Raw genomic sequence first — 18,471 nt, forward strand, 5'->3', positions numbered from 1 at the left:
TACAGCTGCCTGCTCCCAGGCTGATGGGGAAGTGGGCCTCCGGCTAAGGTCTGTCATTCCCACAGTACATTATGGCAAATCCCATCAAGGCAGGGAATGCTTTTCCAACAAGACTGTCATCATTTTTGCTTTAAGCAGCCTTTGCTCTCGGTGAAGCCTGGTGGAAACTAGAAACTTGGGGCTCAAACCCAGCAGATTCTAGGTGCCACTTCCTCTCGTTTCTTTGACTACTTGGGTTCACTTATGCTGTGTTTGGTCATACTTTGCCAACTAGATCTTCTTGTTGAAATGTGAACTCTTTCTTCCCCTATTTAGTTAAACTGTATCGTAAGAACTTTATTTTAAAAATGAAATATTACTATAACCTGGCTACTGTGGTCTAACACCTCATAGTTAATTCAAAACAGCAGAACTCTGGGGATTACTTTAATACAGATTTTTTTTTTCTAGACAAGATTTCTCTGTGTAGCTCTGGCTGTTCTGGAACTCACTCTATAGATCAGGCTGACTTCAAACTCAGAAATCTGCCTGCCTCTGCCTCCCAAGTGCTGGGATTAAAGGTGTGCGCCGCCACCACCTGGCTCAATAGAGATTCTTTATTCTTTGTTTTTTGTTTTTTCTCTAAGTAGATGAACTTTCTTGATTCTTACACAGAACAATGTTGTCTACCTAGACTCCCAGCTCATGATGTCTTTAATGTGGTACAGGATCATCCCTAAGTAAAAGATACACACTGCTTGCCCACAGGAGAGCCAAGGTACAGAAATGCAAACAAGATCCCTGTCCTAGAGAAACCCAAAATGTACTGTTAGAGGTGGATAATTAAATAACTCAAAGTACAGCTGTGCTTTGCACACACCACAGCAGATATGTGGAGAAAGCACTGTGGGATCACAGAGGGGAGGATTCACTCTGCAGGGAGACAGGCAAGGAAGGAAGGGAACTTCAGAGAGACGTCAGTTCTGAACCGGGTGGTGAAGGCTAAGAGTGCATCAGGCAGTGGTGCATGGAAAGGCGGTTCTAGGTTACCAGACGGCTGTATAGAAAAGTTACAGAGTAAGCAAGCTTGTTCCTAATTTTAAAAAATGTAACAAACAATAAAAAAGAAAGAAAGGAAAGGTACAGAGTAAGAATAGGGGGTGGCAATGATGGGTGGTCAGTGCTTCCACTGTGGAGTTCTCCTGATGACAGGAGGGCCAGAGAAGCAGGCAGGGCCGGAACACAAAGGCCTGGATGTCCACCTTAGTCAGATTTGTTCTTCTAACCAGGCGCCTACAGATTTGATGCAGCCGTTCACTGACTCTTTAGATTGCTACCACTTCTGTCTACTAGGTCCTTTACATCTTCCTGGTCCCCCGATCCCTGTTTCTCCACACAGGTCTGGATGTCTATCCCCCACAGGTTCCGAGGCTCTGAAAACTACTAGGATTTGGTGACAATCGATGCTTTTCAGAAAGGATTGTACGATCTCCCCCATGACTGCACACAAGAGACTCAGATGCTTGGACCTAGGCAAGATGGATCTGTTCTTTCCTCGAAGGAGGAGAATTAGATGTTCTGTCTTTGTGTATTTTTGTGGGTTTTTAAAAAAAATAATTACATTGTATTATTTTGTGTGTGGAGCTCAGAGGACACCCTTCACACCATGTGTGTCTCAGGGACCAAACTCAGGTCATCAGGTCAGTGGCAAGGGCCTTTGCTCACTGACCCATCTCACCAGTCGGACATTCAATCAATTCTCCTGCCTCCATCTCCCTGGTGCTTCAATACCGCCACATCTGGTTGGTTGATATAATGCTAAGTATTGAACCCATGGCTTCATGCAGGTTAGGCAAGCACTCTACATACTGAGCTACATACCAGGCTCCCATTAGTTTTGAGTTTTGTGCTTAGTTCTTCAGTAGATGAATGTGGAGCTGGTCAGCGATCTTCCTGCTCAATGTGTGGTCTTCTAAGGACAGAGCTGACACACAAACTTGGGTCCCCTAAACTCCAAATACAGTGATCTTGTGGGTGTGTTCCAGCTCCTGGTTCTGCCTACCTACTTATGGAACAGACTAAGGTACTTGGTTGCCTCAAATCTACAGGTCCTGACAGAGAGCTGGAGCAAAAGGAAGGCTGTGTTCCCAGAATGAAATTCTGTTGTGCTTCAAGTCAGAATAATTCTGTCTTCTGCTACCTCACCCTATCTTTTTCCTGTAAAATAAATGGTAGCAGAACCAATTAATTCTTCAGCTACAGTTGAGCCAGAGACCAGGGGACAGGGTATGTGTTGCTTGTCTGTGGTGGTTTAGTAAATGATGAGGGGATGTTCAAGTTGAGGACTCTTCCAGTCAGAATTAGAAACTTCGGGACCCTCTCCTACAGTGGGTTGAGCCTAGAAGACCTCCAGAGCCAGAGGACAGAGTTGCCTCTTGGTAGGGTCCCTGTTTTTTTGTTTTCCTTTGAAAGATTCAAGCTGAAAAAGGATGCTTTTTTGTTCCTGTACATTCTTTTTCCTCCCTTTCGTTTGTTTTAAGATACGGTCTCATATAGCCCAGGATGACTTCAAATTCTCTATGTAGCTGAATGTAGTCTAGAACTCTTAATCTTCCGCCACTGCCTCTCCTGCAGATTGCAGGCATGCACCCCCCAATGCCCGGCTATATAGTTTCTAAAACACTGCCCAGCTGATCCGGCGGAGCAGAATTCCGAAGCCACTCACTTTGAAGACTTCAAACTTGAATTTAGCATGAGCGAAGCATTTTGCCTGCCAAATTATATTGGTGAAATAAGCATGGTTATTGTTCGGTAAATTTAGAAACGTGGGGGAGTATGTTGATGTGTTCTTTCCTTAGGAGACAAAAGGTTTGGAGCGTTCTCGGTCCCTGGAGACCAAGCCTTGACCAGTTTAGGTTTGCCAGATGCCAGGTTTCAGCGGGTTTTTTTGTTTGTTTGTTTTTGTTTTTTCCCTTCTGGCTCCGATTCTATCCAGTTCCGTGAAAGGAAAGAACACCTTCAGAGTTGTATGCCCTGCTGTCCCAGGGTTAACAAGCCTTGCACTTACTGTCTAGAGACCGCTTCCGGATAGGGTGGGCGGCTCCCGCTAGTGGGCGTGGCCGAGATGTGGGCGGGTCCTGGGAGAGGGCCCAGTGTGTGCGGGGCGCCTCCTGTCTGCCCGGAAGTGCCCTTGTGGGCAGAGATGAACCGGCCGTTTAGTGCCTGACGCTGTGTCCGCGGCCTTGAGGGCAGTGGCCTGCTCGCTTAGGAACTCCCTCAGCCGCCGCGCTCCCGAGCCGCCGTTGCCGCCTGGGACGATGATGCCGCGCCTGCTGCTGCGTGTCTGGCCCCGCGGCCCCGCGCATGTTCTGGGAGCCCCTAGTCGGCCCTTGAGTGCCGGCTTGGGACACGACGAGTACCTGCAACACAGCATCGTGCCCACCATGCACTACCAGGATAGCCTGCCCAGGTGAGCCAAGCCTCCCGGCCTCCGCCGCAGGCCTGACTCCTGGCACTTCGGACTCGCACCGAACCCTTCCCTCCCTACCCCGGACCTCCCGTCCTAAAGGCAGCCAGGTTCCCGAGTTTGGAAAGACTGAGAATTCCCTGGCTCAGAAGACTCAGAAACCTGTAAGGTCCCCTCCGCAACCTCCCGTCTACAAGTTTCGTCTTGAATCCTACTAACTTCCTGTCCATTGATCTTCCAGACAGCTATCCCGAGCCTCTCACCCTTACCTACCTTCCAGCTCGCGTAGCCAGTTCCTAACACGGGCCACCCTCCGGTCAGTTTCCACCTTCTTTGCCCGTTGCTGAGACATCTCAGCCCACTCCTCTTCCAGTACCCTGTTCTGTTAGTGCCCCATCGGTTGCTGCAAGCACACCTTTATCATTCTGAGGTCAGCCCTAACCTAGAAACTTTTCATACCCAGTCCCCCTTCGGATAGTTCCCATACCTCACCCAGACTGCCTGACCTATCAAAACAGCCCTAGTAAATGTCCCTCTCCCCCATAGTCAGTTCTTCCTTAAATCTGGCATCTAGTTTCTCTTTGATCTCTCAGCGTTGATCTGGGTTGACAGAGCTATTCCATTAATAGAAATCACCTTCACTCTAAGCCAGATCTAACTTGCCTTCTCCGAGATTACCGTTTATTTCCCAAACCAAGCTCTAAACCTGTCTCAAAATCCCTTCACACTGTCCTTCTGGCCCAGCCCCAGGGATCCTCCTGCCCCGGAGCTGGTATTATTCCCTGCTGTGGGGTTTGTGTTTCCTCCACATCCAGAAGTTATTTAAGCCAGTGTCACTGCTCACCCTGCTTTCTCAGCAAGAACATGCAGCGTGCAGACTTGCAAGACAAACTACAGTAAGGTTATCTGAATTCGGCAGGAGGGTGGGTGATAGAAAGGGCGATTGTGGGGAGAGGGTGTAACCTGGCCTCTTCTGACAGCCTTTGTGGGCTGCACCAGTGTAGTATGTAGGGGAAAGGTAAGGACTTAAGAAGACTTGTTTTCATTTGCTGAGTCAGATGGTTTTGACTTTGAGGCAGGCCTGAGCCTCACCCAGGTTTAGAACCAGATGGACCTGTGGCAGTTTAGAATTGGAAAACTGTAAGAATCCTCAAGATTCTTTAATCCCAGCACTCAGGAGGCAGAGGCAGGCGGATCTCTGTGAGCTCAAGGCCAGGATGGTCTACAGATCGAGTTCCAGGACAGCCTCCAAAACAATACAGAGAAACCCTGTCTTGAAAAAAAAAAAAAAAAAAAAAAAGAATTCTCAAGATAATTTAGTCCTGTCCACAGCACAAACATCTGTAAGATCCTGGAAGTAGAAACAGGAGATCAGGTGTAGTGGTGAGTGCCTTTAATCTTAGCACTTAGAAGGTGGAGACAGGCTGAGTTCAGGGCAAGCCTAATTTATATAGTGAGTTCCTGGACAGCCAGAGATATAGTGAGAACCTGTCTTGAAAAAGAAAAAAAAAAAAACCAAAACCCCACTGGATAAAACAAAAAGCACATTACCACTGTGCCTCCTCAAGAAGCAGCCAAATTTCCTGGTGCCTCATCTATAAGTGGGGGTTAAATGAGATACTTCGTGTCAGCAATTCTGGGCTAGTAGAATATATTCTTTGACATTCGTACTGACGTCACACTTGGCAGGGAGCCCTGACCTTGATGTCCAGTAGAACTTGGTTTCAGATTCAGTGTCTGCCACTAGAGCTACAGTTTTGCACATTTACAGAACCACTGTCACCTGTGAGGGCAACAGCAGTGCACAGTTCTTTGGACTCTTAGGAGGTACTTGATATCAGCGATGGGAAAACCATTGTCCCTCCCTATTCTGTTCCTCTTGTCACTGCTTCCTTTTAGCCCCACTGGCCTCAGACTCCTTCTAGTGGGAGTCCTTGGATTATCATTTGCTTGTTTTTTGTTTTGTAAGTGTTGTGGTTTTGTTGTCCGTGTATATACGAAGATGTATACAACTGGGGTCTAGAGAAATGGTTCAGTGCTTAAGAGTGATTGCTACTCTTCCAGAGGACCCAAATTCGGCTCCCAGCACCTACATCCAACAGCTCCCAGCACCAGAAGGAGTATCTAGAATTAAACATACCCATATAAAGCCCTTGAACAGAGTTGGCATTCAGTAGGCATTCACAAGCACTACAACTGGTAAACAGACATCTGTTGCATGTCTGAAGGGGAGAGAACTGTTACACTGTGTGAGCGACTTAATGTCTGCGTGAGGGAAGCCTTACAGAAGAAATAACACCGAGCTGGAATTTGAGAAAAGACAGAGCCACATGCCAGAAAAAGGCACCAGAAACAGTGTTATACACACAGGGTGAGAGGTTTATGCTAGGTGTTAGCACAGTTTCACCATTTAGGCCTTGGGGAAATTGTTTAGCGGGAGGGGCCTTATGGGGAGTAGTATTAAATCTATAGTTGATCCATAAGTACCAGTTATGCTGCTTTTCTTTTAATCACCCCAGTGATAGCAGGTGTTCAAAACATAATGGTCGGATTGTAGAATACACCTGTGGGAGGTAAGTGAGGCACAGTTTACCTGGCCACTAAGGTAATAGGTAGAAACTAATTCGTGAGTCCCAAAAGCATGTCTTTCATGCCAGTCTTCTTGACTTCCAGAACACTATCCCAGATATAACTAGGTCCTGTAGGCAGGGAAGGCATGTCAGCTGTGTTCTTACAGGACGAATGCCACAGTCCCTGTTGTTGGGAGGCAGACCATGTGTGAGAGCGAGTGACTCTGACTTATCCAGGAGGTAATTCTGCTTAGCATTTTCCCTTTGCCTTTATTAGGGCAAACAAGTATTCGATGGGGATAGGGTGGAACAGGAAAACACTCTGGCTCTACCTCTCTGAGGCCTGGTGACTCACCCATAGGAGCCAAAGGAACTGTTGTATGTAGATTGGTAGCTACATCTGGTGTTTTTGATCAATGGTAGGTAGAGACCAAAGTGCCTTGCATCATGATCTTGTTACTGGAAGAATGGTTGTTGACGCTCTGTATAAAGAAGATTGTTACAAGGTTCTTTGTATGTGTTGCAGAAAGTCCAGCTAAACTGGCTCAAGTACTCACACAGGCTTCCAGAAGCCACATGATGCTGTTTTGCCTTCCCACTGACCTCTTCATTTGTGGGACTTCATTCTCAAGCAGGTTTTCTCTTCAGGGTTGCAGAGAGGGAGCCGGCACATGAGACATAGCTTACACCAAAATCTCTTGGTAACCAAAGCTAATGAAGATTGCCCATTACTAGAATCCAAGGCAGTTTGTCTTATTGGTTTTCACTGGGTCTCCTAAGATCCAGGAGTCCATAAGCCCACATTCAGGGTGGTTTTTCCTGCTTCACTTAACCCAATTCAGAAAATTCCTCACAGGCATGCTCAGACAATTGGAATCACTCCCTTGTGATTCTAGAATGTGTCAAGTTGACAATTAAAAACAGTCATTACATAAGATAGTAGTCTGGGCTGGCTGGTCTGCTAGCTTTGAGCATCCCCATCTCCAGATGCATCCAGTGCTAGGATTACACCTACGCTGCCACACCTAGCTTTTTTTTTTAAACTGAGTTCTGGGGGCTCAAACTCAGGTCCTCATTTGTGTTAAGCAAGCACTTTATTGACTGAGCCATCTTGCCGGCCTAGAATTCACTGTTTTCAAGTATATCATTTTTAGAGTATTAAGAGCATTGTGCAACCATTGCCACTGTGGAACTCATTTCATCATCCTTCCTCCCTCAAACCCTGCTGTTAATTAGACTCATCCCATCCTGCCCAACGCCCACTGTAATCCTTGACCTTCCTTCTGGAGGATGACTTAATGTTTGAACTCAGGATTGTCAAATGTCAACATTTGTGCATTTTCTAGCCTGCCATATTTATCTCTAAAGAGAATAAGCACAGTTGGCAAGATCATTGTAAGGATTCAGGCATTACGCTGGCCTGCCCCGGTCACCTGGCAGAATGCACTCAGGCAGTACTCTGGTCAGCCCAGGGGTCCATGGCTAATGTAGCCTGTAGCAGGTGCAAAGAAACACTCCTCCCACTCCTGCCTCCCCCCACTTCCCCTGAAGGGGTAGACAGGACATTTCCTGTTTCCTTCTATTTCATCCTCTCTCCGTCTCTGAGTCTCTTTACCTCTCTTCCCTCCTTTCGAATGAAACTTCTCACTGAAGCTCTGCCTGCCTGGCACCTTTGTCCCTCACCTGCCATGGAATCTGCCAAGGTCCCCCACTCACTTTATTCTAACAACCATGCTGCCTCCACTTTCCCTCTTCCTGCTTGGAGGAGTCTGTCAAGGTTGAAGTGGTCCAACTAGAATAATAAACTGTTGGAGTCCTGAGAAGCCTCGGATGTTTAGTATGAAGGGAGACAGCAAAGAAACATAAATGATGATGTCAAAACCTATGGAATAAAGCCGGGCTTTGGTGGTGCACGCCTTTAATCCCAGCACTCGGGAGGCAGAGGCAGGTGGATCTCTGTGAGTTTGAGGCCAGCCTGTTCTACAGAGTGAGTTCCAGGACAGCCTCCAAAGCAATACAGAGAAACCCTGTCTTGAAAAAACAAAAACAAACAAAAAAAACCCCTATGGGATAAGGGAAGAGTTTCTAACTTCTGTTATCTTCTGTATGATAAGTATTTCAAGCATACACTAATGGTCTCCTCATCAGGCGATGAGGAGAAAACTAAGAGCTGCCACTAAACCAAAAAAGATGAAGCTACTTACGTGTGTGTGTGTGTGTGTGTGTGTGTGTGTGTGTGTGTGTGTGTAGTGCAGGCATGTGTTGTATGGGCATTCCCGTGCTGTGGTGGATATGTGGAGGTCAGAGGACAAATTGTAGGTTCTCTTTCACCATGTGGGTCCCTGGGGATCATTAGGCCTGGTGGTAAATGCCTTTACTCACTAAGCTTTCTTGCTGATTCCTGTTGCTAAATCTGATAGAGGAAAAACTGAGAGAGTAGGTTTTTTTTTCCTGGAAGTCAGCCATTATTGAGAGAGTAGTTTGTTATAATAGTGTTTGAACTGGCATAGTGGCTTACCCCTGTAACCTCAGCACTTGGATGGCTAAGGCAGGAAGATTGCCATGAGTTCTAGGTCAACCTGGGTTTTATAGCCTGACCTTGACCCCAAAGCCACAATGAAGCAAGTTTGGTCTTTTGTGGCCCAGGTGATACTACCTTCTGTGATGCTGTGGTAGTGAGATGGCCCTCAAGGGTCTAGCTTTCTGCCAGGTGAGATGGCCCACGCCTTTAATCCCAGCCTTGGGAGGCAGAGGCAGGTGGATCTCTGTGAGTTCTAGGCTACCCAGGGCTACATGGTGAGCCCCTGACTCTAAATAAGTAAGAAAAGTCTATCCTTCTCAGACTCCCCAGCCTTCAGAGTCTGAGAAGTTGCTTTGTAAATGCCATCACCTTGTATTGTAACAGCATAAAACAGACTAAGGCTGGGTAGAAAAGACAGTATAAGCTAATTTATCCAACATATGCTTATCAAAAGCCTTCCCTGTGTTGGCTCATGTGCCAGTAATGATCAGAGAAGAAATTCTACAGGAAGACTTAGGAGTGGAAAGGGCCTTCTCTATAAGATACCATAACCAGCTGGTGACTGGAAACTGGCCCTGGTGGGAGTGTTTATACAACACAGAAACCAGCAGATGCTACAACTCAGGGTCATCTCAGGAGCTCCTGCAGTGAACCCAAACAAGTCTCTCTTCCTCTAAGTTATTTTGCTTAGGACTTTAGTCACAGCAACAAAAAACTCCCGAATTATGCAATTAGTAACTCAAAACAAAGTCATTACTCTAAAATGTCCTTATTTCACTGAATTTCAGTGAACTTTCAGGCCAGAATTGATCATTCAGATGTTTTTATTGAGAGTTGTTTGTAACAAACCACCACTGTCTCTGATTTAGGATTTTCCTTAAAAAAAAAAAAAAGGGCAAACTTTATGTAATACCCTAGGTGCTAAGGCCTAAGAAGTGTAATAAACTTTGTGATCATGAGGCGGCTGAGGTGGTATTTGCAATTCCCTGTGTAAGCCAGCACATGAAAGGGAGTTGGTGGGGCTAACGTGTCCAGAAGGTTACTTGGAATATCTAAGTTCATAATGGCTATAAATAAGTGTTGTCATTTTTATTATCAAGTTGTAGATTATTTATTCAAAAATAAATGGATGCAGTGAGTATATCATAAAATGAGCTATGCTTTTTTTTAAAAAATAAATATTTATTATGTTTACAGTGTTCTGCCCAGGTCAGAAGAGGGCACCAAGTCACATTACAGATGGTTGTGAGTCACCATGTGGTTGCTGGGAATTGAACTCAGGACCTCTGAAAGAGCAGCCAGTGTTCTTAACCTCTCAGCCATCTCTCCAGCCCAGTTGTGACTGGTATTACTCATTTATTCACTGTGGTGCTAGGAATCAACTTAGGACCTCTTGTATGCTAGGGAAGTGCTCTACCACTAACCTATGTGCCAGTCCATCCATCAGTTCTGTCTTGTTAACTGACTTGTCCTTTTTTCTTGGTTTGTTTGTTTTTAAGGGGAATTAATTACCCAGTAGTTGGTTTACTGTTTGGCTTGTAAAGCTTCTTGGTATCTTCCCATACTGTAAGCCTCACACTGACCTTGCTTTCCCCCCAGGCTGCCCATCCCCAAACTTGAAGACACCCTGAGGAGATACCTCAGTGCCCAGAGGCCTCTCCTGGATGACAGCCAGTTCAGGTAAACACTGAGGATCCTGGGAACCCTTGCTAGCAGGTGGGGTTCAAGGGAGGCTATCAAGTAATGGTTCCAGACCACACTTCAAGGGCTATCTGTGTCCCAAGGCCTCCAGAACCTAGAACTTGGTTTATATATTTGCAAATTCAGGAATTTGTCTTCATTCACAAAAGACTAATTAAGCTGGGGTGAAAGCCCCTCTAACTAGCCTCAGCAGGAGTAGTTTATAAGACTGTGTGCCTCTGGATAGAGAGGAGATTGATGTGGCACATAGGAAAATGACCATCTATAAAGGTAAAGGGGGAAACCCTGTGTTAGGGTGGAGTACTTAATTTTAATTGGGCATGTTAACTAGGTGAGACAAAGGAGGCTTTTGATCACTCAACTTCACTACTTTGATAGCTGGACCTCAGGAAGAGGAAGTGGACAAATAAGGGACTAGACCTTGAGGGCTAGCTTTAGGAGTGTACTCTAATAGTTTTTTAGCAGGGTTTCTCGGTGGCTTTGGGGCCTGTCCTGGAACTAGCTCTTATAGACCAGGCTGGCCTCGACCTCACAGACATCTGCTGCCTCTGTCTCCTAAATGCTGGGATTAAAAGTGTGCGCCACTACCGCCCGGCACTCTCTCTCTTTTCTTGAACATTCCAGGAAAACAGAAGAATTTTGTAAGAGTTTTGAAAATGGCATCGGGAAGGAGCTGCATGAGCACCTGCTTGCCCAGGACGAGCAGAATAAGCATACCAGCTACATTTCAGGTAGGTTGGTGGGCGGGGCTCCATCATTCCCCAAAGGCATCTTCTCAGCTTCTTCCAGAAGTATGTGTGTGTGGAGGGAGGCCCTGTGAATCCCTATGTTTAGGAAGGTGTGTGCAGGCATCCACACCCAAGACCAGTGGCTTGCCTTTGCTGTACACGGGGTTGAGACAGAACTTTTAAATTGGTTCTTTTGTCAGTCCTGTTTTCTTGAGTGTTATTCTGTTCCTTCAGACCTAAGTGTCCTTTTGAAGTCCCTTCTCATGTGCCTCTCTGATGCAAATCAGGCTTCAACCTTCAACCAGCCTGCCTTTGTCTGGCTTCCTGAACTCTGTCAGTCTTTTTCCATGTTGTTCTCATTTACATTTTGTTACTGGTAGATACTTCCTTTGTGATCCAGGTAGAGCAGTTGGTCTGTGAAACCCAGTTCTCTTCATCTTCTGTCTAGAGTTAGTGGTGTCTACCCCTGTTCTTATACTTTTTAAAAATGTAAGGTTAGTTAAAAAATGTTTCATTGGCTGGGTGGTGGTAGTACATGCTTTTAATTTCAGCCCTTGGAAGGCAGAGACAGATGGTGGATAGGCCAGCCTGAGCTACAGAGCTACTTCCAGGACAGCAGTGGCTACACAAAAAAAAACCTGTGTCGAGAAAACCAAAACAAACAAACAAGTTACATTGTTTTTGAGATGAGGGTCTCCCTTCTATAATCCAGGTTGACCTCTGCTTCGAGTAGTTGGGATTACAATTCTACCTGTCATAATATAGTTTAAGCAATTATATATTTATTTATTATTTTTGATGGGGGTTCATGTGCCCCAGCATTCGTGTGGAGATGAAAGGACAGAATTCTCTCCTCCTACCATGTGGGCTCCTAAGGCCAAATTTAGATTGACAGCAAGCACTTTTACACTGACCATTTCCGTGGCCCATAGTTTATAGTTAATTTATCTATCCTGCATATATACAGTTCAAAGAACCAAATAGGAGGCTAGAGAGATGGCTTAGCAGTTAAGAGCACATGCTGCTCTTGTAGATGAGTTGGGTTTGGTTACCGCCACCCATGTAAGGCAGCTCACAACTGCTTGTAACTACAGTTCCAAGGGATCCAACCCCTTCTTCTGGCCTCTGGGGGTCCCTGCACACATATGGTGTACAAACACGAATACAGACTGACATGCATATATATTTTTAAAAATCAAATTATTGGGACAAACAGCAGTTTATTGGGATAAACAGCAGTTGCCTGACTCTCCCTAATTTCTTACTTTTAACTTGACTACTGATGTATTTATTGACACAGGATGGCCTGGTGTAGCCCAAACTGGCCTTGGACTTATGATCCCCCTGCCTCTGCCTCCTGAGGACTGGATATCACCACATCCTCGTTTAATTCTTTGGGTCCTCATACCTCTAAATTATATACTTATATTACACCCTTTTATTTTCCTCTAAATTGAATACTTATAGTACACCCTTTATTATACTTTACTGCCTCTTGACATCTCACTAACAAGGGTTAGACTCTAGCAGTCTTTTTACACACACATATGCTCCCATACCCTCATTTGTACAGTATAGTTACAATTTTGGTCAACTCTGTATCCAGTGTTCATACTGGCATAACCCTATACCAGGCTGTTGTTGACTTGAGTTATGTGGTCCACTAGGATTGTTTTTCTTTTACTAGCTTTTTGTTTTCTCTGGTTAATAATGATCTTGTCCTTTAGTTCTCTCTCCCTCCCTCCTTTCCTCCCTCCCTCCCTCCCTCCCTCCCTCCCTCCCTCTCCCTCTCTCTCTCTCTCCTCCCTGCCCCTTTCTTTCTTTTTGGTTTTTTGAGACAGGGTTTCTCTACCACCACCCCGCTCATTCTCGTTTCTTTTAAGCTAGATAATGGCTATTTATTTATGTATTTGTTTGTTTGAGACAGGGTCTGCCTACATAGCCCTAGCTGTTCTGGAAACTCACTGTGTAGACCAGGGTGGCCTGGAATTTACAGAGATCTGTGTGCCTCTGCCTCCCAAGTGCTTTGACTAAAGATGTGTGCAACCATGGCTGGCTTCTGCTAAGCCTTTTGAGGAATACCCACAAGCCCTACATTCGAGCTCCAATTTCCACACCGTGAAAAGCAACTGTTGGCTACACAATGGTGGCGCACGCCTTTAATCAGAGCACTTGGGAGGCAAAGGCAAGTGGATCTCTGCGATTTGAGGCCATCCTGGTCTACAGAGCTAATTCTAAGACAGCCAGGGCTATACAACGAAACCCTGTCTTAAAAAAAAAAAGTAAAAAAAAAAAAAAAAAACCCTGTTATTATGTGTGTATCTGTTTTATGGCCCTAGACAGGGTCTCACTGTTGCTACAGTTGTCTCAAATTTTCAATTCTTCAACCTTCTGGGTAGTTTTTTTTTTGTTGTTTTTTTTGTTTTGTTTTTTGTTTTTTTTTGTTTTCCGAGACAGAGTTTCTCTGTATTGTTTTGGAGGCTATTGGTCCAGCCCAGCCTCGAACTCACAGAGATCCGCCTTCCTCTGCCTCCCGAGTGCTGGGATTAAAGGTGTGCGCCACCAACGCCCGGCCATCCTTCTGGGTAGTTAGGATTACAAAAAAATCCCAAACAAACCAACATTAAGATCAAGAGAATGAGGAAAGAAAGACTGTAAGTGTGAAAGTGTCTAGACATCTGGTAATGCAAGTCAGTCTCAAACTGGCAAGAAGACAAGAAACAATGTGGTTTACACAGCAGACCATCCAGAGGACCTGGCTGAAATGGTATCGTTACAACCCTGCCAACCACTGTATAATTCCTTCCTTATTCTTGTAGAACACAGGCTTTGTTCTCTGATCGTCTCGATCGAGATAAGCTGGGAGACAAACAACTGAGCTCACAGCTCTCCACTCCACTTCTCTACACGGCACCCGTGAGCAGGTTACTAGAAACACCTTCCTGGGGAATCTAGGAAGACAGAGCACTAGAGGTACACAAGGCTGAACCCAACCACAAAACAGTAACATCGAAAACTGACCAGCCCCACCCTCGCCCAGAGAACGTCTCACTCATCTGTAAGCCAGTAAGGAAGGGCGATGCAGCATCTAAAGAGGCAAAACAAAAGGGAGGAAGGAGAGTACGATAAGAGGAGAAAACTTAAAAAAAAATCTGGCCGGGCGGTGGTGGCTCACGCCTTTAATCCCAGCATTCAGGAGGCAGAGGCAGGTGGATCTCTGTGAGTTCGAGGCCAGTCTGGTCTATAGAGCAAGTTCCAGGACAGCTTCCAAAACAATACAGAGAAACCCTGGCTTGAAAAAAACAAAAACAAAAACAAAAAAAAAAACAAAAAAAAACAAAAAAGAAAGAAAAATGAGAACGGGGGCTGGAGAGATGGCTTAGCAGTTAAGAACACTGACTGCTCTTCCAGAGGACCTACATAGCAGCTCACAACTGTCTCTAACTCCAGTTCTAGGAGATCTGAAATCCTCACATCAATGTACATAAAATAAAATTAAATAAATTATTAAAAAAGAAATGAGAACTTATTTCCTCACAAAAACTTGTATATAAAGGTTCAGAGAAATACCATGCTTAGCTAAGTGGTGAAAAGAGCCCAGATGGCCATTGATGAATGGATAGACAGACGTACTGTATTCATCTGACACAACACACTCAGTAGTAGAAAGAGCAGAACTGATGCCGCTCCAACCTGGGTGAGCCTCAGACCATTATTGAAAGTCCCAGAATCCAGATGCCTAAGAGCATGTGTTGTGTGATCCTGCTAATGTAGCATGAATTGTTGAGTAACCAAATACAGTCACCTTCTGGAAGTTGATATCAGTTGCTCTACCTGAGCTGGAATTCTTCTCTTTCTTACATTTTACTTTTAGGGATTGCATTAACCTTTTATGCCTTCTCTTTTTTTAGGCCCCTGGTTTGAAATGTATTTAACTGCTCGAGACTCCATTGTTCTAAACTTTAATCCGTTTATGGCATTCAATCCGGACCCAAAGTCTGAGTACAATGACCAGCTTACCCGGGCGACCAACATGACTGTTTCAGCTGTCCGGTTTCTGAAGACGTTTCGGGCTGACCTTCTAGAGCCGGAAGTGTTCCACTTGAACCCTGCCAAGAGTGACAGCAATGCCTTCAAAAGACTCATACGCTTTGTTCCTTCTTCTCTGTCCTGGTATGGAGCCTACCTGGTCAATGCTTATCCCTTGGATATGTCCCAGTATTTTCGGCTTTTCAATTCAACTCGTATACCTAAACCCAGCTGTGATGAACTCTTTACTGATGCCAAGGCCAGACATCTCCTGGTCCTAAGAAAAGGAAATTTCTATGTCTTTGATGTCCTCGATCAAGATGGGAACATCGTGAGCCCCTCAGAAATTCAGGCGCATCTAAAGTACATTCTCTCAGACAGCAGCCCTGAACCTGAGTTTCCCCTGGCATATCTGACCAGTGAGAACCGAGATGTCTGGGCAGAGCTCAGACAGAAGCTGGTACATGATGGCAATGAGGAAACCCTGAGGAAAGTGGACTCTGCTGTCTTCTGCCTCTGCCTAGATGACTTCCCGATGAAGGACATTGTCCACTTGTCCCACACCATGCTGCATGGTGATGGCACAAACCGCTGGTTTGATAAATCCTTTAACCTCATTGTAGCCAAGGATGGCACTGCCGCGGTCCACTTTGAGCATGCGTGGGGGGATGGTGTAGCGATACTTAGGTTTTTCAACGAGGTGTTCAGAGACAGCACTCAGTCCCCTGCCATCACTCCCCAGAGCCAGCCAGCCTCCACTAACTCCTCTGTGCAGAAACTCAGCTTTAAGCTGAGCGATGCGTTAAAGGCTGGTATCACCACCGCTAAGGAAAAGTTTGATGCCACCGTGAAAACCCTCACCATTGACTCCATTCAGTTTCAGAGAGGTGGCAAGGAATTCTTGAAGAAACAGAAGCTGAGCCCTGATGCCGTGACCCAGCTGGCCTTCCAGATGGCTTTTCTGCGACAATATGACCAGACAGTGGCTACCTATGAATCCTGCAGCACTGCCGCCTTCAAGCACGGCCGCACTGAGACCGTCCGACCAGCCTCCATCTTCACTAAGAGATGTTCCGAGGCATTTGTCAAGGAGCCTTCCAAGCACAGTGCGGGCGAGCTTCAGCACATGATGGCCGAGTGCTCCAGATACCATGGCCAGCTGACCAAAGAAGCAGCGATGGGTGAGGCATGGATGGGGAGAGCACCGTGGGTCTGTTGCCCTCTCTACTATTCCACCCACATCTGATCCCTACCCATCACTAGGTTTAATCCACTTCCCAACTCCAAAATGGTTTTTCCCCTACCTAGTCCTATTATGTAGCACTTAACGGAGTCCTGGAACTAAGAGGTACCCAAGCCATGTAGTTATTCCCTCTCCATTTTGAAGTTAGGGAGCTAAGTCACTGGCCCAGTGTTACGCAAGGCTGAGGTTGGAGCCCTGGGTGGATGCTTTTTCCACTTTGTTCCGCCCAGTCAGTCTCTTGCACATGAACTTTGAGTTTTCTTTTCTTCCCCCTGTGTACCTGCATGATGTGAGGAATGAACCATGTGTGTGTGGGTGGGGGGGTAAGGAATGAACCCAGGGCCTTACCCATTGAGCCTTCTTTTCAGTTGTGAGGTTCATTGTTCTCTTCACATCTCTTCTCATACCATCTTGGCTCTGACTGACTGACTGAGTGTTTTTGTTTACTTTTTTTAGAACTACTGTTTTGTATGTGAGTGTTTTGACTACATATATGCATATGCACCATGCACATTCCTGATGTCTGTGCAGTCAGAATAGTGGTTGTGAGCCACCGTGTGGGTTCTGAGAATTGAACGTGGGTCATCTGCAAGAGCAACAAACTCTCCGCTGGGCCAACTCTCCAGCCCTTGTCCGATTTTTGAGACATGGTGTCTCTATGTATTCCTGGCTGTCCTGGAATTTATTCTGTATACCAGGCTGACCTTGAACTCACAGAAATCCTCCTGCCTCTGCCTCCTGAGTGTTGGGGTATTAAAGGTGTATGTCACCATGCATGACCTTTCATTTGTTTTTAATACATGGTTTTTGCCATGTTGTCCATGCCATTCTTGAACTTGCAATCCTCCTGCCTCAGCTCCCCAAGTTCTGGGATTACGGGCATTTAGCAAATCATGTTAGGCTCATGTTTAACCCATCTGGTGACATCTGAGAATATAGTTTTTAGGCATCTGGAGGGACCTGCCCTGTGGTGAGCTGGAGACAGACACACAGGGGTAGAAAGGGCCCCTTTCTCAGATATGTGTGAAATGGTTCCTACCATGGTTGGAGAGCCTGCGACTTTGACTTTCTATTTTGTCTCTGACAGGCCAGGGCTTTGACCGACACCTGTTTGCTCTACGGCATTTGGCAGTAGCCAGAGGCGTCACCCTACCAGAGCTTTACCTGGATCCTGCATACGGGCAGATAAACCACAACATCCTGTCCACAAGCACTCTAAACAGCCCAGCAGTGAGCCTTGGCGGCTTTGCCCCCGTGGTCCCTGATGGCTTTGGCGTTGCATATGCTGTTCATGATGACTGGATAGGCTGCAATGTCTCCTCCTACCCAGGACGCAATCCCGGCGAGTTTCTCCGCTGTGTCCAGAAGTGCTTAGAGGACATGTTTGACACCTTAGAAGGCAAAGCCATCAAAACTTAGCTTCTCAGTGGGTAAAAAGTCTCCATTCTTCCTCATCGTGAACATGGATGTCCATGTAGCCTGTAAGTACTATTCTGTACCTAACAAAACTAGCCCTGAGGTGTTGACTAGCCAGCGCTGCAGGCAAGAGCAGGAAGATTCCAGCTGAAGATAATGAAAGGTTGCCATTCAAAGCCCTTTTGTTCAGGAGCACTTAATGGAAAACTAACTGGTGTGTATTTGTTGTTTAAACAGAAATAAAACTCAGTTGTTCCTTGGAGATATGATTTATTACCCCTCATCTTGTTTCCTAATCCCCCAAAGAACTTTCCAACAGCATGATCAGGTAGCATAGGTGACTTTGGGTCCCCAGTCTTGAGGTGGCATGGGTCCTGTTGGTCTGTAAGCTCGCCCCAGTCTCCGGGATGCAGTCTGTTTGAAAGCACTCCTTCCCAAGGCATCAACTAATCTGCTTGCTTCTGGCAGGCCAGCTGCAATAGAAGCTCTTCACATGGCTTGGAAGACTACTTAATTTTATTCTGTTCTAGCCAGATGAGAAATTCCAGTTGGGCGGATGGTTTTTGTTTGTTTTTTTTTTGAAACAGGGTTTCTCTGTGTAGCATTGGCTTCCTGAAACTCACTCTGTAGACCACGCTGGCCTCGAAATTACAGAGATCTGCCTGCCTCTGCCTTCCACTGCTAGGATCAAAGGTGTGTGCCACCACCACCCGGCAACCACAGCGAAGTTTATAAAGAAAACTTTTAAATGGGGGGGCTCCTTTACAGTTTCAGAGGTTCAGTCCATTATCATCATGACAGGGAGCATGGCAGCCTGC

At 46.0% G+C, this 18,471-nt stretch overlaps 1 protein-coding gene across 1 annotated transcript; it reads left to right on the forward strand.

Moving 5' to 3' along the window:
* The first annotated feature begins 3,129 nt into the window (after window positions 1-3,129).
* Window positions 3,130-17,915, forward strand: Cpt2 (carnitine palmitoyltransferase 2). Its single transcript, XM_005072147.4, has 5 exons — window positions 3,130-3,448; window positions 10,136-10,216; window positions 10,862-10,968; window positions 14,877-16,175; window positions 17,325-17,915. Exons 1-5 carry the CDS (start codon window positions 3,297-3,299, stop codon window positions 17,654-17,656), a joined length of 1,971 nt encoding a protein of 656 aa, XP_005072204.1. The 5' UTR covers window positions 3,130-3,296; the 3' UTR covers window positions 17,657-17,915.
* Window positions 17,916-18,471: the final 556 nt, after the last annotated feature.

Source organism: Mesocricetus auratus, unplaced genomic scaffold (assembly GCF_017639785.1).
Source record: "Mesocricetus auratus isolate SY011 unplaced genomic scaffold, BCM_Maur_2.0 Super-Scaffold_100014, whole genome shotgun sequence".
In the NCBI taxonomy this organism is placed as follows: Eukaryota; Metazoa; Chordata; class Mammalia; order Rodentia; family Cricetidae; genus Mesocricetus; species Mesocricetus auratus.

What these genes read in the sequence shown, in the direction of transcription:
- Cpt2 (XM_005072147.4), top strand. Translation starts at nt 3,297, where the DNA reads ATGATGCCGCGCCTGCTGCTGCGTGTCTGGCCCCGCGGCCCCGCGCAT. An exon ending in TACCAGGATAGCCTGCCCAG is followed by an intron (nt 3,449 to 10,135) that starts GTGAGCCAAGCC and finishes CTTTCCCCCCAG; the next exon opens with GCTGCCCATCCCCAAACTTG. An exon ending in GACCAAAGAAGCAGCGATGG is followed by an intron (nt 16,176 to 17,324) that starts GTGAGGCATGGA and finishes TGTCTCTGACAG; the next exon opens with GCCAGGGCTTTGACCGACAC.